Genomic DNA, 25,957 nt, shown 5'->3' on the forward strand with positions numbered 1-25,957 from the left:
AGCTTAACTAGGCTAAAATGCTCCATGTAGCTGAAGGGAGCAACAGAATTCACAGTCAAATGATGTATTGTTAACATAAATATATGGATTAGTGTAGCTGTAAATAAAAACATTAAAGTATACCTTTTAAGAAGAGAAAGCTCTTTTGTTTTTTGTGTTGTTTTTTTGGATTCATTAGTTGTTTTTTCTTCATTTTAATGTTATTAATTTTAGTTTTTCTTTTTCAACGTGATTTTTCTAACTACACATAACCCCGCGCTGATTGATGAATCTTTCCCATTTACATCAATAGCAAATCACTCAGTGACCATTTAGTTGCAAAAACTTTATTGTCCGTTTGATATTTTCTTTGACATTTTCACTCATAGTTCTATAAAAGTGGGGTCTTGCGGATTCGGGACCCATTCCTTTGATAACATACTGCAACTGGTGCCAGAGAGCGGCTTCATCTACACATTCGGACTGTAATCACATGACTGTTTGCAGCTTGGATATAGTAGTGCAGTAGTCTTGACCTCAACAGTTCGGCCAAGGGAATAAGGAGCCAGCAACTGATTATACAACACTACAGAAGGATATGGTACGGATTAATGTGTGCAGTGATCCATCATCAAGTATTCTACAGGAGGGTGCAGGCCGACCTAGACTAACATGCTTACTCTACTATCGCCTCATGCACCGCAACGTTTGTCGTCTAGGAAACAGCTAATAGTGCATTAAATGTTGATATCGTCCCTTTTCAGTTATTCGTTACGTGAGCACACGTGTGTGTAAACGTTTACAAATTTTTCACATATTTTCATCCACATTCGAATAAACGACACAGTGTTTTGCAACAAATTAAAAACACAGAAACAGAGAACATCAACAACAGGTGAGCGATACATTAAAGTTATACAAAACCGAAACAACTAAAAGCTTCACAAATGTGGAGAAAAAGGGCTCGTCGGGGTGATAATTACGGGGAGTATGAGGATGAATAAAATGCCAGCAAACGACAGTGTGGCCTTAATCTCACGTTTAGGTTTTCAAATTCACCGTATTCTGTTTTTCTCACAATATATCCCTTTACAGTGGCAAAATTCAAATAAAAAACATTGAAACACACACTGAAATGTCTGAATTTGAATACAACAGGTCAGTGCAAACACAGTTTCGTCATTGTTTGGACCGTGAATGAGCGCCGTCCTGCAGGAGAGAAGGAGGAGATGCACCTGCGGCATCTTTATTGCTTGGTGGTATTTGTTGATTTCCAGTTGCAACAATGAAAATACTGACATGCTAACATGGAGCTGCAGAAGGAGAGGATGGCATGGGTGGGAGTGTGTTTAAAGAACCAGTTTAGGGTTCAAAGTTTGTGTTTAATTCCAGTTTAGGTGACGATTTAGATGTCACGTACATTCTCCTTCTTTCACATCTTACATTCTGTGTGACATGTATTTTTTTTTTTTTTCTTTTTTCCATTTCTGTTCATTTAGGCTGACATTTCTTGGCTCATACGCCACCTCACAAGTCCGAGCGTTTCTAGATTCACATTCAGCAGAGGTTGCCGCGTTTGAAAATCATGGCGGGAATGAGAAGAAAAAAATCAGCAGGAGTTTGAAAGCTGCATGCGAAGTCGAGACGGGAGCTCCCTGATCCGAGGAGAGGAGTCAGCACAACTTAGTTCGCTAAGGTAAGGTAAGGTAGTCCGGTGTGAGCTGACTCTTATAGTGTCCGACCACTCATTCTACGTACAGTTTATAACAGAGAAGAAGAAGTACATTAGTAATAAATCCGATTGCCGATCACAGTAACCCCTGACTGTTTGGCTGGTAATAGAGGAGAGGGCAGGAGAGGAGGGGGAAGGAAAGGAAAAGAGAGGATAGGAAAGGAAGGGAGCAGCATGTATATTTCTAAAGATAGTGTCACAATACACAGCTCTCATTGGTTAGACCTACAGGTAATAAATAATAATGTAGCAGTAGGCTAATCACTCCCACAACACGTTAGGTCACAGACAAAAAAAAAAAAAAAATTATGGAAACTTCTGTGAGATAAAAGTATACAGGCGACGGAGAGGTGATTGTTCCTCTTCCCTCCTCTTTCCACTCAAGAAGGGTTTCAGCGCCAGCGAGAACAATCGATCCAGGAGACGTTCAGAAAGGTGTGGATGGGTTTTCCCTGTTCAGCGAGGACAGTATCCAGTGATGCAGCACTATGGCAGGGTAAGAAGAGCTGACTCTGGACGGGTAAGGTTAAGTCTGTGTGTATGTGTTTGTGTGAGCGTGTTACACAATGAGTGGTCCGCAGCGGGGATGTTTGGGACTCTGGCTGTCCCTGTTGTCTGCCCCCAGCTCCTCCAGGTTGATATTGCTGGTGGAGGTGTGGTGGGGGAGGGGCTCCAAAACAGGCCTGTAGCCCCCGAGGTACATCAGACCTGAATGAGAGAAGACGACAGAGGGAGGGAGAGAGAGAGAGAGAGAGTTGACGGTTATGTTGTAAAAGTTATAGCAGAAAGGAAACTGCTTCTTGTCCAAACACTGAAGAAAAGCTACAAGATAACAGAGTTCTGCCTCAATCATTTTCTATTGTTTTCTGTCACAGGTGTAGGACAACGGATTCTCACAATAAAAACACAAACATGTTTGAATTTCTTCGAGGTCTCTTGCCTAGTTTGACAGTAGACGGGTTTCCATCCACCTGTTTTCATGCTCATTTTCATTTTATGTTAAAAAGTTGAAATATTGCGAAGTTTTATGTTTGGTTGAGGATGAAAAGTTGGTGTATCATAGCGAATAAATCAGTTTGACTGGTGCTCTTTCAATCACATCAGCTTCTTCAAATTGTTTAATGGCACCAGACTGGAGAATTGAGTTTTTCTTGATGGGCGGGCCAAACTTCCAATATTTGCATGAAAACGAAATGTGCGTTAATTCACAATTTCTTTTGACAAATTTCTGGAAGTTTGGTAAAAAAATTTGCGCTACATCTGGATGGAAACTTGACTAATGTCTCTGGTATTTTCCATGACACTTCGCTGCCACAGTTGCTAAAAATCCTGATCCCAGAGGTTCGTCTCTGGCCCGCCTTTTCCTCTTCCTGAAAGACCACAGGCTCTGACCGGTGAGGGGGTTTTTATGTGTTCCGTGTCGGGGCCGAGCCACAGCACAAATCTAACGCACCGTGATCACTTAATCTGACGTAATGCAGGTTTCCATGCAAACGTGTCACAGGTTTTTAAACGGTCTTGAGGAAATCAGCAAAAGAAAATGCAAACAAATGCACGTTTCCATCCACTATGAAAAAATTAGGAGTTGCTTTGTCGAGATAAACAGCTGGTCGTGCTAATTTACCACTTGAGTGCCATCAAACCATTGCAGAAGAAGAAGACACAGCAAGATGAAAATATCAACACAGCGACGCACAAACCTCAAATAGTGAAAAACAATGTTGAAAAAATGATGGAAATATGAAATTATGTTGTGTATCAATTTGAGAAACGTTTCAGTCTTCCCATCGCTCCACACAGATCTGATGTTTTTCATCTCTTCAGTCGACGTTTAAGTTGCATGACTCATGTACGTAATTATTTTTTCTCTCAGCCTGTTTCCATTCGACATTGTCACATTTCACTTTTGTTGATACACCAACTTTTCCACCACAGCCAAGCTTAAAATGTTTTTTTGCGTTGAGTTTTTGTTGAGTTTTCTGTGTTTCCACTGGATAGAAACCTACTGTGAGCCTCTCCAAACATGCGGTCTGCTCTAACCTAGACCTGGCTGTGCCCCAATGGGACATTTCATTTTTGCGTTTTGATTTTCATCCACTGGTTCCAGCCTGGATACACATGAAAGACGCACTGAAATAAAGCGTATCTCTTGCATTAAGTGTTCAGCTGTCTCTTGGTATTTGTCAAGTATGTGTCACAAAAGGCATTTTTATATCAAAAACCCTTTCTATTCCCATCCTGTAAAATATTAAAATAGTTTCGACACCCCATATAACAGTCTGGTTTGCGCTGGCAGACTGAAGATCAGCAACACTACGGAGAGAACAATGATCAATATATACATCTTATTATCTTATCTTACATCTTGCATGAAGTTGCAGAGAACGTGAATACTTTACTTTTCTTAAACTGCGTGATACTTCCATGAAATGTGTATTTATAATCTTGTTTATTTAATAATTACATCATATTTCATATTGTTGCAATTTTGACCAAGATAATTTACACTGTACAAAACTACACACACATTAGGGCAGTTTGATTGATTTTGTGCACAGACACTGAAGCTCCTGGTCAGTAAATAGAAGTCTTCTTTAATTAGAAAAACCTTCAAAGTCTCAAATGTAAACCTCAGCAGTGGCCAAACAGCGTGGTTCTGACTCACAATGAATGATGGTAAATATCAGCCAGAAAAAAAATGCAACTTTCAGGGATTAAAATGAATTATTCATAGTTTTAGGTCTCAAACAGGGAGAATGTGAATAATGGATAGCATCCACAGTGAAAGCTCCCTTGTCTCCTTAACTGTTGTGTAACTTCAAAGTATGACAGATTGTAATGTAGGGTAGATTGGAAAGAGATAAACACTGCAGACTTCACTTTTCTATTTTTCTACAACTTTAAAAATGCTGCATCACATTTTTTAAAGAAATTTGATTAGTGAATTATACAGAACTGTACTTTTAGAAAATAAAAGTTAAACTGAGTCATGATTGGCAGCTAAATAAGTAATTAACAAAAGATGGGTGATTGTAACGATGGATGAACATAAAGGACAAAGTAAACTACAATTTGTCACCCTGCGGTCTCATCTACCATCTGACCATAACTCCATACCTAGTCCTCAATGTGCACTGGGCACGACTCCTCATCTGTCCATCCGAAAGAAGGCGAAAGAAGGAAAAGAGGCAGAGGAGAGAAAGAAACAAGGAAGAAGAAGAAGGATAATGTCCAGGAAAAGACAGCAGAAGATGTGAAGAATGACAGGGGGAAAAAAGAGGAGAGAAACAGAGAGATAACAGAACGCTTTTACGACACACAAAGAGAAAACATGTCACAACATTCACCATCAAACACCGAGGGGGTGATTAACAGGTTCAAGGGAATGATGGGAAATCAGGGTTTAAGAGTGGAGGAGACTGGAAGCTTCGTGGATGCGAAGAGCTAAAGGATGTGAAGGAAGTTTCAACTCAACTTTGTTGCTTATACTGTTTGCTAAATTAACCCTCTGGTGTCCGTCTGTGGAAACTGTTTTATTTACAGTGACACCACTTTATACGTCATGTAGAGACAGGCTGAGGAAATCAGTACAAAGTGCGGATGTGGGACTTTCAGACACGATCGCACAGAGTCTGCAGGCCACACAACATTTTTGAACAAAAGAATTAGTCATATTTTCCATGATTTATATGATTTATAATTTTAGTGAAAAGGGGATAAAATCCCTCTACATGTGTGACTGTATTTAAGTTTTATTTCTTAAATTTTTCTACTTAATCGGTGCGTATACATAGTAAAACAATAGTTTTTACAACCTTGAGCTGTTCTATAATAATAATTCAAGTGACTCTAACTAAAGATATTGTATATTTTCACATTTTGTGTTATATTTCATATATCTTGTGTTCTTAGCAGCTTGTAATTTTTCAGACTCATAGCAAAGTTTGTGCTGAAAAAGGGATACAATGCATGTGGGCCAGGAGCGGTTTAAAAGGTGTTTTACTATGAAAGAAATGAATGCATAAAAAATGTCAAAGATGGACTCCAGAGGGTTAAATAACCTGAATTTAGAAATACTGTAAATCCAGAAGAAAATTGAGACCTTTAGCTCTCATCACAGTATCGCACCAAGTGTTGAGAAGCAGGAGGAGGATTAGAGGAGGACAGGAGGGAAGATGGCGGGGTGTAAGAATGAGTAGCAGATGTTTGGCAAAGCAGCTCGGAGCTGGCAGACGCTGAACATGAACTTCGACTCTGGAATGGGCCAGACTCTTTCTCTTTCTGTCTCTCACACTAACACACTCGCACACGAAAACAGAAAACACAGCATGCGGAGAGCACTCGTCAGACACACAATAAGATGCACTCACTCACTCACGCACACACAAACGCACACCAGGGCTTCAGCTAACGGGGAGAGGAGGGAGACAGTGCATAGCTAACCGGTACTGACAAAGCAATGAAGCACCACAACACCAAAGGGTAGGAATGAAGAGAAGAAGGAAGGCTCCAGATCTTCATGCTGGGCAAAGATACGTCTAAATGTCCTCTCTGGTCACCAGCTGCTACTAAATCTGTCCCAATATAAGAACTCATCTGTTTCTCTTGTTTCTCTCTAGCTTTAATCTAAATTTGCATGTTAGCATAGAAAGCTAATGTGTCAGAAATCCTTAATTCTTCTGACTCGTGAATCATGCACTCCTCCGTTTTCCTTTACTCCTGTATCTCTCCTCACCCCCTCCCCCTCACCCCCAGTTCTCAGCTCGCATCGGTCCATGTTCGAGAGGTTGCCACTCACCGGCGAATCGGCTGTCGGGAGCCTGCTCATTATCCAACCCCAAAGAGGGCGTGTCACAGAGGGCGACGCCCTGATTGTTATTGGCCAACTCTGGACACCTGCTCCGCCCACCTGCAAGCGAGGGCAAAGGTCAAACAAGAGCAGCCAGGCACAGCGGGAGGAGGGGGAGGAGAGGGGACAGGCGGAGTGAGGGAGGGAAGGATTAGGGAAGGTGTCAGAGGTGGAGGGGTGAGGTTGGCCATGCTGGAACGGCAAGAGTAAAGTAATAAATGTTAAAATATTTCTGCAGTTGATCACTGTGAGTCTAAATTAAGTTTTATTTTTGGCCTTCATAAATTCTAACAAAAAATATATAATTTTATGATCCAGTGATTCTCAAACTGGAGAGCGCACAAGACCAGGGGGTTAATGTGGAGAGCAGGTAAAGCTGCAAGAAACTGACTCACGAAGGAACAATAAGCGAACAAGGGTGTTCTGATGCTTGCGAGGCTCATTTTGCAGGATATAATTAGACAGAATGAGATGTACGAAATGGACAGCTTGTTCACAGGGAGGAAAATATACACGGGGCACAGCAGGCGAGATTTTTCTGTCCAAAAACTGGCAGTTTTGGCAGTTTAACTAATTAAATTATAATGCTAACTTTTTATTGGTTGATAAAAATGTATTTAATTTTTACTGTTTGTTTCCAAAAGGAAATTGCATGTTATCTGCAGTATAAAAAAAGTAACCATAGTTGTTCCTGTAAATAAATTTGTTATGAAAAATGACTACGCCAGGGTTTCTGCAGGGTTCACACAGACTTTTTAAGACATTTTAAATGCAATTTCATACGTGTTTCATCATCACTCTAGTCACAGTACGAAGGTACGGTAGAAAACCAGAAGAGAGTGAAGCCTGCAATTATTCACCAAGTGCATTAATTCATTCATGTCACATTTTTGTCAGTATTTTGCAGCTGTATATCACAATAATCTACTTCATCTATTAAACAAAAGCTTATATAATACATTTTGTAATTTGAAAATATAAAGCTTTATTATTAATATAAATGGTTGGGCAATACAATGACATGAGACCATCGGAATTTAATATAATAATATAATTCAATATAAATGTGTTAACCATCAAACATGTTGCCATACCATTTATATGGTGGTAGCTGTCACTTCAGTAACCTGTGCTAGGTTATTGTGGGCAATGTTGCAAATCAATGAGCAGAACTGCTTTATGGCAATATTTGATTTTATCTGATCAATATATAGAAATAATATAAAGATAAAATTATATATCAGTGTGATTTACAATTACCTCGGTTTGTCAGGTATTTCATTCCTAGGATTAGCAAAAGACAGACGTTATTTCATCCACAAAGAACTGTTTCTCAATTCATTTTCCAGAAAAGCGTGCTGTGTCATGACGTACAGTATCTTGATATCTTGATATAAAATTACATTAACTGTGATAGAGGATTTTAACCATATTGTTCACTCTAAATCTTTTCAAACCCACACTACACCACATATTAATTAACTGCAGTTATTGTTCCATTTGCCCACCATGTTCACTTTCTGAAGATTTAAACTACTCACATTTAGTGCCTAAATGGATACAACACAGATTTCTTTTTAATGAATTTAAGTCATTTATGCAAAACCGCCTGACTTGAATTGTTTTAAATTAGCTGCCATTTTTGTTTTAAAGCTGCCACTCTGTTGTCCTATTCTCAATTTCTCAGCCATCACTCAACACAGTGTTTGCTGATACATTAATAAGACACACTGGGGTGAATGATGATCAGATTTTGGAGTCTAGTTGAATAAGAAAGAAATATAATAACATAACTCAATAACTCAATAGATTTGTCTGCCTTCTCCAGCATGGCCACTTAATAAATACTGACATGTTTAATATGTGCACGTGCCTCATGCCTGCAGCAAGCCTGTGTGTGTGTGTGTGTGTGTGTGTGTGTGTGTGTGTGTGTGTGTGTGTGTGCGTGAGTGTGGAACTAATGAGGAGGAACTGGCAGAGATGACTGAATGATTGGCAGCTCAGCACAGAGACACAGACAGGGCACATACAGAAGCTGTCTGGCAACGCCGGTGCAGATGCACACACATGTGCGTGCAAACATACATCCTGTAGTGCGTGTGCATATTCACAGTCTGTCAGGCAGCACAGGTCCGCTCGTCTCCTAAAGAACTGAAAGGTCCTTCAGTAACTCACAGGTTCTCATAGATTGTTTCAGTCTGGCCCGAGGTGTCAGAACTCACACACACACGCACGCACGCACGCACGCACACACACACACACACTTCATACTGTTGTGTTTGCTTCAAGCCTACTGATCATGGACTCACACTCTCCATATACTACATCACTTTCTTTTATCCTCCATCTCCATCTCTCTCTCTCTCTCACTCACATACACACAAACAAACACACACACACACACACACAGGCACATAAACATTCAGCAGCAGTGCAGATGGAGCACGACGAAGCATCATGATGCAGCAGGTAAAGCAACAGAGGCGGACTGCAGTGCTTTGTGTGCAAAAAAAAAAACAAAAAACACATAAATGACACACTTCATAAAAAATACATTAAATACACAAACACACATACAGTCCACACAACCATTCATGTACACAGGCGCAGATCATGCAAATGCAAAAAGGTCAGTAGCCTGGTGTGCTGCAGAACCTCATCTGAACAACACAGGAAGCCGGTACGTGCTTGTTTCCTGGAAGGATGCTCTGATCGATCGGAATTTCTAATGAAGGACTTGTTTACCGCATGAGCAAATAAATAAATGTCACTCAAACAAGAGTTTTCACTGCCTGATCCATTAGCTGTGTAACACTTCAGGAGCCGGATCCTCCTCAGGATGCAGGACTGATATCAGTTTAGAGTTGGGGATCAGAGGGGGCATGCTGCGTCACTCACTGCAAAGCTGCCTTATTTATGTGCTGTGAGTTATTAGCTGGCTTGCTAATGTTAGCTACTGATAAGCCTAGAATCAGGAGACACTGGAGCTTACACTGAGCTAGCTGTTACGGTCAGTAAAGGTCTTGGTCTGAAAATACAGACCTTTGGAGGATACGGTCCCTGAACTGGTGCACAGCCTGAGGTAATTAACGTGAGCTAGGACTATTGACTGTTGGGGCAGTATCTTTGGGCTGCTGGTGTCTTACAGGCTCTGTGAGCTAGTGAGAGATTATTTTTGGGTGCAACGGATTATAAATGATCATAGTGTTAGAGTCAGATGTGAAGTTGCCAGGTCTTGCCACATCCAGTCCAGCTTAATGACCACAAAACCCAGACTATAGTGGACCAACCAGTGATCAGCAGTGGACTGAACACATATTGATGATATGATCATTATAATGGGAACTGTATGACTTCAAACAGCCTGATCAGAGCATCCCTAGTGAATACATTTTGGTCTGAAATTACTTTTGGTCATTTCAATATTTTTTGAAGAGCTCAGTGTTCACTGCAAAGTAGAAAAAGGTTCTAGTGCACACATACTGTATGAGAAGCCATTCACCTCAGTTCAGACACTGCATGTTGTGGTGGTTTACGTGCATTTTGAAAGGGACTGCCCCATCTAGAGGACGATATCTGACATGGGAGCCCTTTACTTTGAAAGGGTTGCCATTACTCGGCCATGATTCAAAAAGATTTAGTGACGGCAGCGATATATTAGATCGACCACTCAGTCCATCATATATAGTTTGTATGAAAAGGTGTATGTCTTTTTCACATGGCCCAGAGAGTGCAACAAATACAAAGGGAGGTGAGAGGTCGGGGGTGAAAGGTGAGGGATGGTCACCATAGTTACCTTTCCCATTAGACGGGGAGGAGCAGTCCTCTTCTGTCACATCATTTCCCTGGAAGAAAGATGTGTTTCATAAAATTAAATTAAACACATAAAATGAGCATTAATCACACTGTTCAGCAAACATCTGTGTACTACAGTCACCTCCGAGTCCTGCTCCTCTACAGCCACTGAGTAGTTTTGTTCCTTTGGCTCCCTGGAAAATTCCTGAAAAAAAAAAAGAGCGGAAACACTCAGATGATGAGACGACACATTTCTGTTAAATTGCTAGATGACGCTGCAAATTCCTCCTCCCTCCATCCTCACCCCGTCCTGCTGCGACGGTCCTCGGCTCTCCATGGGGGCGTCCTGGTTCTCCTCGCCCTCCACGTCGTCTCCCCCTTCCTCCCCCCCGGGCTCGCCTTCGGCCCCGGCCAGGTAGGACCCTGACATGGAGGACATGGTGTCAGTGCTGATGTGGGAGTGCTGCGAGTGGGACGAGGCCATGGACATCACTGACTGGGCCAGGCTGCTGCTCACTGGGTCTGGCAGACAGACGGAGACACACATCACGGTCGGGCTCAGGGGGTCGGAGGATTTAATTTCTTTGGTTGACAGGTGAGAAAAGTCGATGCCTACCCTCATAGAACTACCAACTGCAGACACGTATTATTGTCATGTTAAAGAAATAGTTCAACACTGGTGGAAATACGCTCATTCCCTTTCTTTCTGAGATAAGATGAAAAAGATTGACACCACTTTCATGTCTGTGTATGGAGGTTGAGTAGCCTAGCTTAGCATAAAGACTGGCAGCAGAGGGAAACAGCTAGCCTGGCTCTGTCCAAATTCAAAAAGCTGCCAACCAGGGTAGTCACGTCGACTTCCTGGAGCCTTGTCACCACAGTCAGATTGCCAAACCAAATCTAATGCTCACCAGCTGTATCTAGCAAACCAAACAACAATCAGAGACGCTAAACAAATGGTGGTGGATGTATAAACTGTTGTTTGTCAAAAAATAGCTCACATGAATATGTACTTTTTTAAAGAACACAAGATTAATGTGCGAGTTTAGAGGTGCTGTTAGGTGTGTTTTTGAGCTTTAAACCGGGTCAAGCTAGTCATTTCCCCCTGCTTTCAGTCTTTATGCTAAGCTAAGCTAAGCTAACCGGCTGCTGACTTCAGCTCCATCGGTCTTCTGATCTAACCATTGAAAATAAAACGAATAAGAAAAATACTGTAAATTACCTTCAATTAGGTTTTTATTTTCAAAACTCACGGGTGATTTCTAAAGCTCCCATTGTGCCAAACTGTTAGACTAGATTTATCCCAGACCTCTGTCAGCAACACAAGGTGGAAGCCTGGCTACACAAGGACTGCCTTTGTAGAAGTCGATAAACATGTTTGAAGTTATTATTTTCATTGAGCCTTTCATTCAAGCTGAAATAACAGTCCTCTCTTCCTGTTTTGTGCCAAGGAGCCATCCGACAGTTTTCCCATAAAGTCTGATCCAGTGGCACCAACATAAAATGCTGAGGTGGGACAAGCGTATGATTTATTTATGTTAAAATGCTCCAAGCAGCGTCTGCAGCTCTTTCCATTTTGCTGTCTTGCTAAATTTAAGAGGTACTGAACATTACTGTTTAATCTGACATTAATTTAATGAAGAAAGTTAAACAAGGAGAAACAAACGGCATGTGAGCTGCAGTCTCGATTTAAAGTAAGATAAGACAAAGAGTATTAACCCCATGCAGGGAAAGTGTATTGCACACAGCAAAAGGAATGACAAGAATAGCTGCATACTAAGATGAGTAAGTAAGATAAGCAGCCAAAAAATTCAGACATGGAGTAAGTACCTTTGGTGGCTTCATCTGTCTGTTACAGTTCTGCCTTTCTGACATTCAGAAAATGGAGATGGGAGCTGCGCATCATATTTGTACAAGGGAATGGAAAACAGCAGCGAGTTGACAAGTTTAATGATACAAAGGAAGAAGAGTGTTGTTTATTCTCTCACAGACTCCATTACTGATGTGTGAAACACATTCTGCAATTGAAGCCATAATTAATGAGCATCATGAGCACAGGGGACACTTGCCTCTGCTTTTCCAGTAAATCTCTTAATAGGAGGAAACAGTGCACAAGCGTTTAAAGACACAGCATTAAGTTGGGACTCTCGTTTGATTCCTAGTTGCTCACATGCTATATGTAAACCTTTATACTGGATATTAATTCACAGAACCATACAGCTGGCAAGAATTAAAACCCTGGTCATATCATGAAATTGAAAAATTGTTTTTAAAGACTGATCTGAGAGGAATCCCATCTTGAAATTGTGTTCTGTGGTTTATAAAACAGATTTTTCACTTTTTTTGTGTATAAGAAATGATAATTCAGTGAAAAGTTTATTACAGCGATGTTATGAGGCAGAACAAGATGAGATTAACCTCTCTGCATGTTTAACCTTAGGTTGCTTAGTCATTGTTGCCAGATTGGGCGGGGAAAATTTGCTTTAGGTGTGCTGTAATAATTTAGGATTTTATTTGTACCATTTAGCTAATTTCAACCAATAAAAAGTTGCGGTATAATCCAATAATAATCACTTTGTCATTATGGGTTATTGAGTGTAGATTGATAGGCAAAAATGGAAACATAAAATTATATCTTAAATCTACAACACAATAAAGAGTATAAAAAGCGAAGGCGTCTGAATAGTTGTGATGGTTGAGGTTAGTGGCGAGGGAATGCATTATGTCAGTGAGGGTCCTTCCAAGTATAGAAAGACGAACTAGAGTGTGTGTGTGTGTGTGTGCGTGTGCGTGCGTGTGCGCGTGTGCGTGTGTGTGTACCTTCAGGGGAGGTGATGGTGGAGGAGAGTGGGGTTCCTGTGCAGGATGACTGGTCGATGGCTCCAGACGAAGAGAGAGTCAGGTTCTCACTGTCTGGAGTCACTCCACACTGTAAAACAACAACAGCAGCAATGAGAGAGGAGCTCACAACACCACAGCATCCTCACAAACACACACACAAACACACACAAACACACACACACACACACACACACACACACACACACACACACACACACACACACCTCCTGTTGGTCCACTACAAGTTTGTGGCGACAGGCCTCCGATTCACTGCAAGACTTCTCATCCTCCTCCTCGGGAAGCACAGACGAATTCTGGGAAAGTGACCTGAAATAAACAAGACAATGGACTAGCTTCAGATGAAAATAACTGGAGTGGGTTTGATGTACTGGTCTGTAGTAAACACTGAAATAACAGAGGAGGATAAAAACTCAAAGAAAAAAAAAACCATATGATCTCAGGAGAAAGAGGCTGTAATCAACAGTACCGTAAGATGACTCTGCACAACTCTGTATTGTCACAACAATACCAAGTGATTCACATGTCATTTGGCTTATAAAAATATCAACCTGAGTGCACTCTGTGAACCATTTGTTGCTTTTTTTAATAACCTTGAAGCCCAAAATTGCACTAAGTGCATCTTCACTGACACATCTGACTGTGATTGCAGTAGAAATAATTCCCAGAAAAGGAGAGATGACAAGAAAACACTCCTATGATTTTACGGTAATGTCCCCGAGACATCTGCTACGCTAAGCAGAAAAACACAAACATCAGCTGTCACTGAAACTCATTATCTGGCCGAGGCCTGACTCACTTTGAACCACTCTTCTTGAGTTTGAGTCCCTGACTGGAGTTGGAGTGGTCTAGAGGGGAGAGGGAGCGCGCCGGTGCCGGGTGGGGCTCGCTGCTGTATGGAGGAAGCGCTCCGGAGACGTGGCTGGGACCGGAGTGGAGAGGAGCGGGGGCCACCGAGGAGGTGTTGAGGGGTCCGTTCAACGCCTCCAAGAGAGACACCACTTCGTAGCCTGGGGGGATGTGCTCCGACGCCTGCACACGACATGAGGACAGAGGATGTGAGTTTCCCGGGACTGTGGATGCCCATTATTTTTTATATATATATTTCATATATTATTTTATTTTTTTATATATTTGGTGTCTCACCGAGTGTTCCTCTGAGTCTGAGGTCTGTGAAGTGATGACGGGGTTAAAGCTGGTCGGTGACAGAGGACTGAGTTTCTTCCTCATGGCTCGGATCTGCAGCAGAGCTCTGAACGCTGGTAAAACAAGATGATAATAAAAGAGATTTAATCAACACATATATGTAATAATAATTGAACTGTCAGTAACATTCACACTGATATAGACATGCACAATTAGTATAAAAATAGGCCAAGAGGAAACAGGAAGAGATCATTTCCAAAACATTATCAATTTTAGGGAAACAAACGATAGCCAGAGATGATGATTTGACATCTTTAAATACAGTGGATATGTGTTAGACCGTCATCAGTTATTTTGGACTTTCATCAGTTTTAGACACCAGGGGAAACATTTACTAAGCTTGTCACAAATTACCACTGGGGTGACAAATTTTGCATCGCTGCTATTTGTCAATGCAGCAAGGCATTTACTAAAACTACAGAAGTAAATGAAAGCTGCATGTGAGGAAATATTAGTTAATAATTATCTGCTGTTTTCAGCTCAATTCCTGCAAACAGATAAAAAAAATAGTATAATAACCGTCTTAGTACAGTATTAGTGGCTGCTGCAGTGGCTATTGCATTGGACAGAACCTGCTGTGAAACATTCAATGTCAGGAAAAATAAGCCAAAAAAGAAAAAAAGAACAGTAAAGTAATGATGCATTTTTTATTTGTCTATCTCTCTCGCTCACTGTTCCTGTCTGCTACAGTCTCTCTCCCACTGTCTGCATCCGTTAAAACATTGCAGATTTTACACTTGCTTTTCCTAGACGTTACACTACAGACCACGTTTCCTCTGCTGCAGTGGTCAGTCAGCGGTGAAAAATCAGTTAGCTATTGTTGTCTGCCTCGGTGCAGGAACGCCTTAAAATACATATTGCATGACATCAAACACGCAACTTTTATTTTACTGGTGTTTTTTCAGGTTTTCAAAAGCATTTCTCAAACAGCTGGCGTCTCATTTTGGGAAGAGGTTAAAGCGAGCTCACGCAGTCTGCAGATGGGGCAGCAGTTGGCCTGGTAGCGCAGCGTGTCTGCACAGGCGTTACAGAGACACAGGTGTCTGCACGGCAGGATGAGTGTGTCTCGCACATCCGACAAACACACCACACACTCGGCGCTGTTGTCACTGATCTCATCGTCAGCAACCTGGAGACAAAAAAAAAAATTAAACTTTAGGAAGAAAGAGAACCGTCACTTCTGATGCACTCAAAGAGGAGCAGATGGAAAGATCTCTCCTGTCATCTGATACTTACCTTTGATTCTTGGCTGTTGTATTTGTTCTCTATCCCATAGATCTCCTGCAGCAGATAACTCACTCCATCCACCTGGGAATAGGAACATGTTAAAGAATAAAGGCAGCAGGTCTTGTGGGTGAGGTGTGATGTTCAAAATAAAGCCTTGGTGTATCTTTGTCTTTCAAAATCATAAAAAAAAAAAAAGTTACACAAAAGGAGGAAGGAAGGAAAGAGAGAAGGAAAAGCGTATTGTGTATTTACCACTTGTTTCTGCTTCAGAGGCTTCACACAGTAGCTCCCGTCCATGTGCTGCAAAAGAAAGAAACCGCTGTACATTATATTATTTAATTTATTATTATTTTACGTTTCTTTAATTCATATACTGTACACAAACCCCTACATGTTCATGTCTCAGGTCAGATATGAGGTTTTCCTCTGCTGCAGTTTCCTTTAAGAAATGAGGGTTTGGAGTCTTTGCTAATGAGCAAGAAAAATAAAGACGTTACGCCACACACAACCCGCAGTTTTAACTGCAGTAGCGTTGTTAGTTTAACATCTATTGATTATTAATCATCCTGTCTAGAGTTAGGTTAGCCTACAAAAATAAGCTTGGCACTTTGGTCAATGTAATATCATGGTACCAGTTATCATAAAATCTGTATTTATCTTAAATGTTTTCTTTTCGTGCTTCAAGGGGCTAAAATGTGAAATTAATTTCAGAGGTACTTCTAATGAAAACTGCCGCCGCAGCCTCGGCACTCTCACCTGTTTCTCAGTTTTTTTCTTTAATTAATATATAAATATAAGTTAAATATCTCTTGAGAGCAGCAGTAGTCAACTTCACAACCACCACCATATCATCAATAATGATGTATTTAATCAATACATATCATCACTGATGCTGTGAATTGTTTCATCATCGCCAGGCTGTACAAGCCTTTACACTGTTATCAGTTATTCATAACCCAAAGATATTACATTTACAGTGATATAAAACTGAGAGAAGCTGAAAACACCCAGATTTTAGAAGCTGGAACAAGAAAATGTTTAAACTCAAACCATAAATCAATTATTTCTCTATGTGAGAGCCTTGGCAGTGTTTGCACCACAGCAAATTCCTGCCACAATTCCACCGGCTCTGATAAAGAGCTTCTTTCTTACCTTTTCAAATGTAGCCAGCAGTATGTGAGAGTGTCCCAAATGTTCTGCAGAGATTGAAGCCAGCGGACAATAAATTAATGCTTAAAATTGTGCGACTGTACTTTCACTCCCGACACACAAACACACAGAAACTCACCTTCTCCCTCGTCTACAACCGCCTGCACCACCATGGGGAAAATCTCCTTGTCCATATCAAACAGCAGCTGCGGGGAAAACAGGGAGGGAGGAGATTAGCACAGCAGATATGTATCCGTCAATGTGTAGAAACTGCTTTCACATCGCAGCGCAGCCTCATACAGGCGTGTGCTTCAGCATTCAGCCTACAGACAGACAGATGGCCTACCTCCTCGTCGGCCCATTCGCTGAGGTTGACGGTGTGTGAGGGCAGACAGAACTGCTGGCAAACTCCCCTCTTGAAGTGCACCGTCTCAGACTGCAGAGAGCTGTCCTGGGGAAGGTAACTGCAGGAAACACACACACACACACACACACACAGACACACACACACACACACACACACACGCACACACACACACACATACAAGATTTGGGTGAACGATAGATCAGTCAGCGTATCTGTATCATAGACAGCTCAGCTCTTTATAGATACATGATGCACTAATAGAGAAGATATGGGAGACCATGCTGGTATTACTTATGAGTGTCTGCATTAATATTCTGTGTTGACGGTGGAGAAACTATATTTAATGGGAATCGATAATGTCTGGCTGATATTAAAGTGGATTTAAAGGGTACTCCGCCCATTAAGTACCGCATAATAGACACTTTTAAAAACAGCATTGATATCTTTTTTCTTTTTTTTTTTTTTAATTGCACCCATCCTTCTTTGGCAAAACCTGGTGCTTACATTTCCCACGATGCAACTTGACTAACAACAGTTCCATTATATATTCGAGCGTTTTATGCTAGTAGAGACAAATGCTGCCTGGAGCCTCAAACAGAGATGAAGTTGCTAGACTTCACTTCTTTACCAGATTTCTTTTTAATTTCCAAACTCTTAGTCTTCAGACGCGACCGGCAGATGTTGCACAGCTCCCTCTGGAACCACAAAAGACTTTATAAATATGCAGTAGTACACCACAAGACCTAAACAGACTTTAATTTGTAAAATTGGTGGAGATAGTCTGCATCAGCGCCATGAATTTCCCCCAGGGGATCAATAAAGTATATATCTATCTATGTATCTATATCTATCTGGTGGATCAGAATCCTACACAGAGGCTTTGGAGGATGCACCTGCTGTAGACAAATCGCAGTGGGAAAAATGTTTAAAAATGTGCCAAAATAAATTTGACACATTTTCGACATTTGAGTCAAAGTAATTTGTGCTCATCTCGAGTGACTGCAAACTCTTGATTGCAGTGTGCAGCGGTAAATCAGCACACGCATCAATAAAGCTGTGATTTTAAGACGTCTCAGTCTACACAACATAGACAGAGTCAAAACAGGCAAAATCTACTGATTAAAACTAGAGATATGGATGATTGTTTTTTTTTTTTATTTTAGCAAATATTTTAATATTGTGCATCCAATGTTATTAGTCCATCAGAAAACACACTTACACCGGCACTCCATTGTGAAACTCCTCTATGGCCTGGTAGTAGATGGTGATGGCCACCTGTGTGTCAGCGTCGAAAGTGAACTCTACGTTGTAGCAGGCTCTGTTCTTTCCCGCCGCCTCATCACCCGGCAGCTTCAGGTCCTCACTGCACCTAGGGGGGAGGGAAAGGAGACGGGAGAGAAAAGGGGGGAGGGGGGAAGGTTTTTTAAGCAGAGGACAGAAATAGGAGAATGATCCAAACTCCATTCACCGATGAAGAAAGTGCATTTATAAAAGAGGAATTAGATCTCTGAGCTTCATGCTTCAATGATCTGAAAAAGGTGGATTTAGGTGGATGTTAGAAGTTATGTAGTGACCATATTCAAGTCATATATATATATATATATATATATATATATATTCAGTCAATCATTATTTTCTTGACATCTTTTGATATTTCTTATGTGAGTCTTTGTCCTGTTTCCAGGAATAAGATATGTTGTGCTTTTGTTTTAGGCTTGAATTTTGAAACTGGTTATCATATGTAACACTCAATTATGCCTTAAGAAAATAAAAGCTCAAATTACAAGAAAAAACATGTATGATTCTGCACTATCCCTTCAATTTGTTGTTGTGGTTTGCTCCCTAAATATAGCTCAGTTGGCATAAATTTAGACAACAGTGGTGTAATGAGGGGTTACTCATGGGTGTAGGTGGGTGGAGGTGCGTACCGTACGAGTCGCAGTGTGTCCTTACGAATGTTTATAAGGCTTCGTAACGTCTTTACTGGTTCCTGAGGTGGAGGGGCTGCGTACGGGAACTGAAAACAAAAAAAATAAATAAAAAAGGAAACAACAATTTGTAGATGTAAAATACAAGTTAAGAGACTGAAGGGTAGCAGTGTTCAGCTTTCCTCAACTGCCCCGACATTCCTCTCTTTACCGCAGGGAATTCAGGGTTACACGATGACCACGGCTGCTCCAGGTTTAACCTTAACACAAGAGTCTTGTCAGCACCAGCGGGATCCGTGCTGACAAGTGCTGAGCCGGAGCAAAAAATTCTGCTCAGACTGTGTCTTTCCAGGGACAAGGCTGACACTTCAGACACTGTTTGGCACTTTTCTGCACACACAGGACCACAGGAGTCCAGGGTCAGACGGAGTGTGTCTTCATTTTCAAGCCAGTAAGAAGGACCAGATGGGCGAAGTTTGCCGCATCTGGAGATTTTTGATAACATCAAGTCACAGATAAGGATGTAAAATACCTTCCATGAATGGATAAACTTTCTGCTTTTTCACTGATCAACCACACCTTTAGCAATAAAAACCTACGTTAAAAAAAACACATCACACAATCTTTGAACTTGACCCAATCTGTGGTTCACGTCTTGGCACTCTTTTGTTGTGTGTTTGAAGCCAGAAGTCGCTGACTGAGCGTAAAGGGAGAGAGGAGGTGGTTTGAGGAAACATTCAGGATGTGGTCAGATACCTCCACACTACAACCCCTCATCTGTGCGTGGGGATAAGGGTGTTTGTGCGGCTCTGAATGGCACCATATTCAGTACTATTACACATCTGGGCTCAGCAGGAGTCACGCCTGTAAACCACACAAACAAACACACACACACACACACGGGGTAACAGATGCTGAAAAGAGCCATTCACTGGAAACTCACAGGCAACACTGTAGGTCTTATATTAGAAATCGGTCTGTATTTTCTCACACATGCTCAAAGTAAATTAAAGAGATTAGACAGTTTTCCTTTTCATATACAGGTGAGTATTTTTCTAAGAATTCAAGTCTCTTGTGACTTAATAATCATAAATTGGACAGACAAGCTAACGAAAGTAGACATTTTCTGAAAAGATCATTTCAACCACCATGCTAGAGGCTCTGTGAGGCTGTACTAGATACAGTGGCACTCTGAGCTAAATGCTCAAGACATGCTAACCTGCCCACAATGACAATGCTAACGTGTTGATATAAGGCACGTATAATATTTACCACGCTCTCTAACTTACTTTAGTGTGTTAGCACGCTAACATTTGCTAATTAATGATTAAAAAAAAAATGCTTCATCCCAAATCCATGCCACATACTATGCAATATACTGTATGCTACACACTATAGTCAGTGGTAAGTGTTATGAAAAATTAACATACTTAACCGCTTAACAGCAGGATTCATCCTCTTGGGACCATGAATATACAAAATTTCACTCTAATAATTGTTAGTTGATCCAAAAGTTGAGATATTTCAATCTGGACCAACTGACAAACCAACATAGCCATCTTTAGAGGCTAAATCCATTCTGGATATTCCTGGGCTTCGGACAGGAGTTTCTGAAAATCCCTAAACATAGCCCCATCCATTATCATATTTGTATAGTGGTGCAGGAGACCGAGAACACAACAACTGCGGTTGGGTTTATGATTCCACAGCACCATCTGCTTAGAAACCACCACACATTATATAATGCTGGTAAAGCTTCAGTCAAACATACAAGTAAAAAAAAAACACCATCACCAGCTGAATTCTGTGCCCACAGGAGGATTATAAACACCCACATAATCGGGAGAAAAACTGCACTCCTAATTTTAGCCCCAGTCTAGACAGAAACAGCAGTGCGACTGAGATTAGTACACAGAGAGATGGAGCCGAGTCTCTCCATATCAGCTTCACTTAGTCAAACACTTTAACTCCCTCCAAGCCGTTCGGTCTGTGTCAAATTCCCTCTTTCCTCCCCGGACATGAGCTCTTTTTGATCTGCAGCTCTCATTAGTTTGACCTTCAGGTTCATGATGAGGTTGAACGAAGCCTCCGGAGGAACTGTCCCTTATCAACGTTACTGCACGGGGAGCAGGCAGACTGTTATTTCCATTTTAATTAGCTTGACAGGATGAGACGTTGAAATAAATTTCAATCAGTGACAGTGTGAAAGCCTGATAATTGCCACTGCAGGAGTCTCGGCTGCAAAGACAGCCACACTTACTGAGGCTGAAATGAGTAGTTGATTAATCAATTAGGTGATCGACCAAGGGCCAAAAAAAATGCTGTTTTTGCTTCTCAAATGTGATGATTTGCTGCTTTTGTCTGTTTTAGATCGTTTTAAATTAAATGTCTTTGTCAACTGTTGGTTGAACAAAACAAGATATTTAAAGACTTGGCATTTTTCACTTTTTTCTGATGTTTTATAATCTAAAAAAATCTAACTAAAAAAAAAAAAATCAACAAATTAATCAATAATGAAAATAATTACCAGTCCCATGCTGAGATTCTTTCTTAATTTTTCCCTTCTTTTTATATGTACTTTTAATTTATAATTTTGCAACTTCATTTTAGGCCAACATGGGCAAGTTTTCCTTAAAATGCTAAAAGAAAATGAGAATTTTAATTCAAACATCTACAATTTTCTTGCCAACTGTGTAAACTCCATCCGCTGAGGAAAATCATGTGATGTGATTGAAAGCTCCAGAACAATTACTAGGCTAACGTGGTGAGATCGTTTGCGTTTTTCACATTTGATCTAGCTGTTAGTGTGTAAGAATACCTACCGCTACAGGTCTGGTCCCCAGGAAGTTAAGGTCTGTGTTCTCCCCGAACAGGTAACCCTCCGGATGGGTGGAGTCAAACTTCTCTCCTCCCATGATGAAATGGCTGGCGAAGTAACTCCCTGCACACAGACAGATTCACTTTTAAACACGAGAAACTCAATACACATCACCTGAGATTAGAACAATCATTTGAAGGAAAGAGAGCTAAATAAAGAACACAGTGTGGCAGCTGTGAATAATTTGGTGCATTTAAACCTGCTTTGAATTCCTTTATAGGGTTGTTATTCTTTTATTCCGTCTTAAAATCTCATTTATAGAGTGTTGAATCAAGACAAACTATACTTAAAAACTGGAAACAGCATATTTTGTACATTGTCAGAAACATTGGTCTCGTTACCTTTCAAGACTTAGCTTTTCCTTAAACACAAAAATTCTGCCGTTAGAAACTGTCCTGACGGTCTCTCGAAACAAGACAGCACGGGCAGATTGCTGTGCTACATTATTATGTTTTATGTAGTAAAGAAAATATTGGAAACAATTTTTTCTTTATTTGCCTGGTTCCAGATCTTTGAATCTCTGCCCTCATCTCCAGTGTATTTCAGCTACTTGAACAATAGAGTTTAAGAAATATAAATTGACAAACGGGTTAGAACTGACATTTTTTTTATAGTCATTCTATTTCCAGTTGCAAAGCCGGAGCATCTGGCACTTCACTGGCATGAAACATTAACATTTCCGTTTAATATTTGAACCATTCAGCTGGCACCGTTAGCCACAGATACCTCCTGTCACCACTGATACGGCCAAATAATCTCACACTGCTTGATCTCCAACACCAAAACCAACAAAGAGTGAGCTGTACAGGCATTTATCCTGGAATAAACAGGTACAGTTGGCAGGTGAGACTAAAAATGATGGGAAAAGCTAGAGCTGCTTTATTTCAAGAAGACAAACGAAGCCCTGAAAAAGACTGGTGAAGGTTTACTGACTGAATTTGGGTCATCGGCATGCAGCTTGTCCACCTGTTTACCAAGAGTATGGTTTCATGACAACAAGACTAAATAGATGTTCTGCCCTTTAATCACAGGGTGGGCTAATATCATAAGACTGTAATGGTGGTTTCGAGGCTTTAAATACATGCTGGACGGTCAAAGTCATGTTCCTGCTGGGAGGGCATCGCTGAGCTGAATCAGACTCCGTTTTCCTTCACACTTATTAATACTGGAGAGAATGAAGGGGTTTGGATGCTCTGACCTTAAAGCTCCATAACATGACAAATCATGAACTAAAAAAAGCTCCAATGACGATGCTATCTCTCCCCCTCTCTCTCTCTCTCTCTCTCTCCCTCTCTCTCTCTCCCTCTCTCTCTCTCTCATTACCTTATTGTTATTTACAGCAGGTGGGAGAGGCAAGCTGGGTCGAGGCTTTGTCACCAGATCCCACAGACAGGAACTGGGTCTGATAGATCAGTTTCACCGGCAGCCATCGCCACCACCTTCCTCCCCTCCCAACACCACCACCACCACTCCTTCAGGCTGCAACCAGGACCATTATAGCACAAATTCATAAATCCTGTGACTAATTCCCCTGAACTGTGGTGAGAGGAGGGCTAATGGCAGCTACAAGTCAACATTTTTTTTCTTCCCTTCCATTCTCTCTCCAGTATATAATATCACTATAAATCTAAGATATCATTGTGATATGGGTATATAGCCCAACACATCACGTCTACGTACAATAAAACACTACTTATATTCCCTGATTCTATTTCACATCTCATTTTTTGAGAGATTTTAATTTACTTTATGTCTTTGCTTATGATAGAAAGGCAATAACATTATATCTTCACAATACGATTTTGACGGTAATATTGGATTAGTTCTAAACCCCAATAGGGAGCTGAATGCAGCACTGCAATCACAAAATGTCACATAGAGGAACAATACAAAGACAAATTCAAAACACACATAGGTCAATTAAAAGTCTAAAGAACAGTCTGTGACCTGACCATATAGCCAGCCCTACTCTTTATAGATAGTTGGGTTGGCAATTGTCTGAATTGTTCTGATACAGGTTCCATTGCACCGCCTGATTTTAAGTAATAATATGAAAACAAAAACCTTTATTTAATCTTAAGCCTCTCAAATCCACCAGTGTGTATGTTATCTTAAAGCAAACAGCAGTACAAGCTACAAGCTTTGCCTTAATACTACACAATATATATTTAGCAAAGCTATTATTTTAGTTAGTAAATAACTGATCAAAGACTAAGTGAACGGGACTTATAATCTGATCAAGTTGTTGATTAATCGATTAGTCAATCAACAGAAAATTAAGCAGCAACTATATTAATAATCATCAAAGTTGCGACTTATTGGCATTTTTGCTTTAAAAATGCCATAAAGTCACAGGTTCAAGCATCTGCTCTGGTTACAAATGTGAATGTCTTTGGGTTTAGGGCTGCTGGTTGGACAAAATAAACAATCTGAAGCTGTCACATCAGGGAAATTATGGGGGACACATTTCACTGTTGTTACATTTTATATTGAAAAACTAATCTTGAAATTAAAGGATAATGATATCAATCATTGGTTGCTAATATCGTAATTTAAAAAGCTCATTTACACTGAACACACATATTGCTTTCATGAATATAGCATCTCTACTGCTGATGGAGATTGGTCTTTTTATTTGTATGCTCTTGGGATCCATCATCACTTATTTATTTTACAGGCAGACTGTGGCATCATCATGAAGCTATAAAGCCAAGTCCAGCTCCCTACTAACAGATGCTCATAAATGCACCAAGATAAGAGCTGATCCCAGTTCAGCAAACAGATTAGCACATTATATTTATAACATAAATGATTACTTGTATAAATCTGTTGATATTTAGTGGGATTCAGAATACACATAGTCCCTATGGGGAGCCTTCCATGGAGATTACATCAAAGCTGCAGTGTCAGAAATAAATTAGAATACAGGATAAAATGTAATAAATTAAAATGAAGTGAAAGCAAAGTTCAATGTGAATACGTTAAAGGAAAAATCAGTTGATTGAAGACTTAGAAAAAATCAGGTATGGATCCTCCCTCTCTCCACAGGTAGCTACTCCAGGTTAAAGGCCGGAATGCCCTGTAGGCCTGTCAGCAACCAAGGTATGGTGATGATGCCTAGGCTTACTTTTCGTTTGCCCCTATGCGTTTATAGCACAAAATAAATCATCTGCAGTACGCTGTGGACCATGTAACAGATACCCACCCCCCGGTCTGACCTGTTGTTCGGTGACTTACCAGATTTCGGTGGATAGCGGTACACCGAATTGGACGGAATGTCCACTTCTTCCACGCCTATGTTTTGTCTGCTTGTTAAAGCTCCCATTTCCAGTCAAATGAAGACCACACGGGTTAACGGGCATAACACTTCAGGCTCGCTTTGTTCGCGGCGTCTCTTTATTCCCTATCATTTAATCCAGTTCGTGCTGCCCTGTCCATTTCTGTTGGGTCCAAGCCCCGCCGTGAATGTGACCGTCCCGGGGATTAGTTGTTGTTCTCTGGCTGCTTATCTCTCCCCTGGTCAACAGTGCAGCTCGTTTTGAGGCAGAAAACAGCCGTTAACAGCGGCGAGGCGCTCTCATGGTGCGCCGCAGTCGCACAATCGGCCGAAGCGAAATCTCCGTGCCTGCCTGTCTTTACTTTTTTTTTTTTTACTTTACGGGCGACTGTGTGGCACAAAACAGCGATGTGGTCGTCGACATCTCCCGGCCCACTGGATGTTGGTCATGTATCCCCGGTGCTTGTCTTTGCTGGATCCTGTCAAAGAGGTCTGTGGCTCCCCATGACGTCAGTCAGGCACAAATCCGGACCGTGGTTTTTGCGCAGTCCCCCTCTCTCTCTCCAGCAGCCGCAGCTAGTGCCGACCAACCCGCTGACTGCAGTGCAGAGGACGCCTCCGTGGAATTCACACCGTGCCGAAAATGTTTGAATCCTCCAAACATGAGTGAAAATGTCTGTAAAAACCTAACAGTTTAACCTAACAACAGGG

General features: G+C 41.0%; 1 protein-coding gene across 3 annotated transcripts; it reads right to left on the reverse strand.

Annotated features, from left to right (window-relative positions):
• Positions 1 to 1,416: 1,416 nt before the first annotated feature.
• On the reverse strand, positions 1,417 to 25,699 carry rnf157 (ring finger protein 157). Of its 3 annotated transcripts, XM_022742455.1 has the most exons (20): positions 25,207 to 25,699; positions 21,914 to 22,032; positions 19,092 to 19,180; positions 18,383 to 18,532; positions 17,143 to 17,260; positions 16,936 to 17,002; positions 16,800 to 16,843; positions 15,900 to 15,947; positions 15,657 to 15,728; positions 15,390 to 15,549; positions 14,361 to 14,473; positions 14,014 to 14,246; positions 13,421 to 13,523; positions 13,176 to 13,284; positions 10,660 to 10,877; positions 10,498 to 10,560; positions 10,357 to 10,405; positions 6,510 to 6,620; positions 4,829 to 4,863; positions 2,332 to 2,419 (listed from the first exon to the last, which is right to left on the reverse strand). In XM_022742455.1, exons 1-19 carry the CDS (start codon positions 25,292 to 25,294, stop codon positions 4,829 to 4,831), a joined length of 1,989 nt encoding a protein of 662 aa, XP_022598176.1. In that variant the 5' UTR covers positions 25,295 to 25,699; the 3' UTR covers positions 2,332 to 2,419. The 3 variants fall into 3 exon arrangements, with proteins under 3 accessions (XP_022598175.1, XP_022598176.1, XP_022598177.1); XM_022742454.1 differs by lacking the exon at positions 4,829 to 4,863 and having other exon boundaries at positions 1,417 to 2,419; XM_022742456.1 differs by lacking the exon at positions 6,510 to 6,620.
• Between the last annotated feature and the right edge of the window lie 258 nt (positions 25,700 to 25,957).

Source organism: Seriola dumerili, unplaced genomic scaffold (assembly GCF_002260705.1).
Source record: "Seriola dumerili isolate Sdu_G_001 unplaced genomic scaffold, Sdu_1.0 BDQW01000068.1, whole genome shotgun sequence".
NCBI lineage: Eukaryota > Metazoa > Chordata > Actinopteri > Carangiformes > Carangidae > Seriola > Seriola dumerili.

Coding starts and splice junctions, on each gene's coding strand:
- rnf157 (XM_022742454.1), bottom strand. CDS start 25,294: ATGGGAGCTTTAACAAGCAGACAAAACATAGGCGTGGAAGAAGTGGAC. Junction 15,948..16,799: donor TGCTGGCTACATTTGAAAAG/GTAAGAAAGAAG, acceptor TTTCTTTTGCAG/CACATGGACGGGAGCTACTG. Junction 13,524..14,013: donor CTCAAGAAGAGTGGTTCAAA/GTGAGTCAGGCC, acceptor TGTTTATTTCAG/GTCACTTTCCCAGAATTCGT.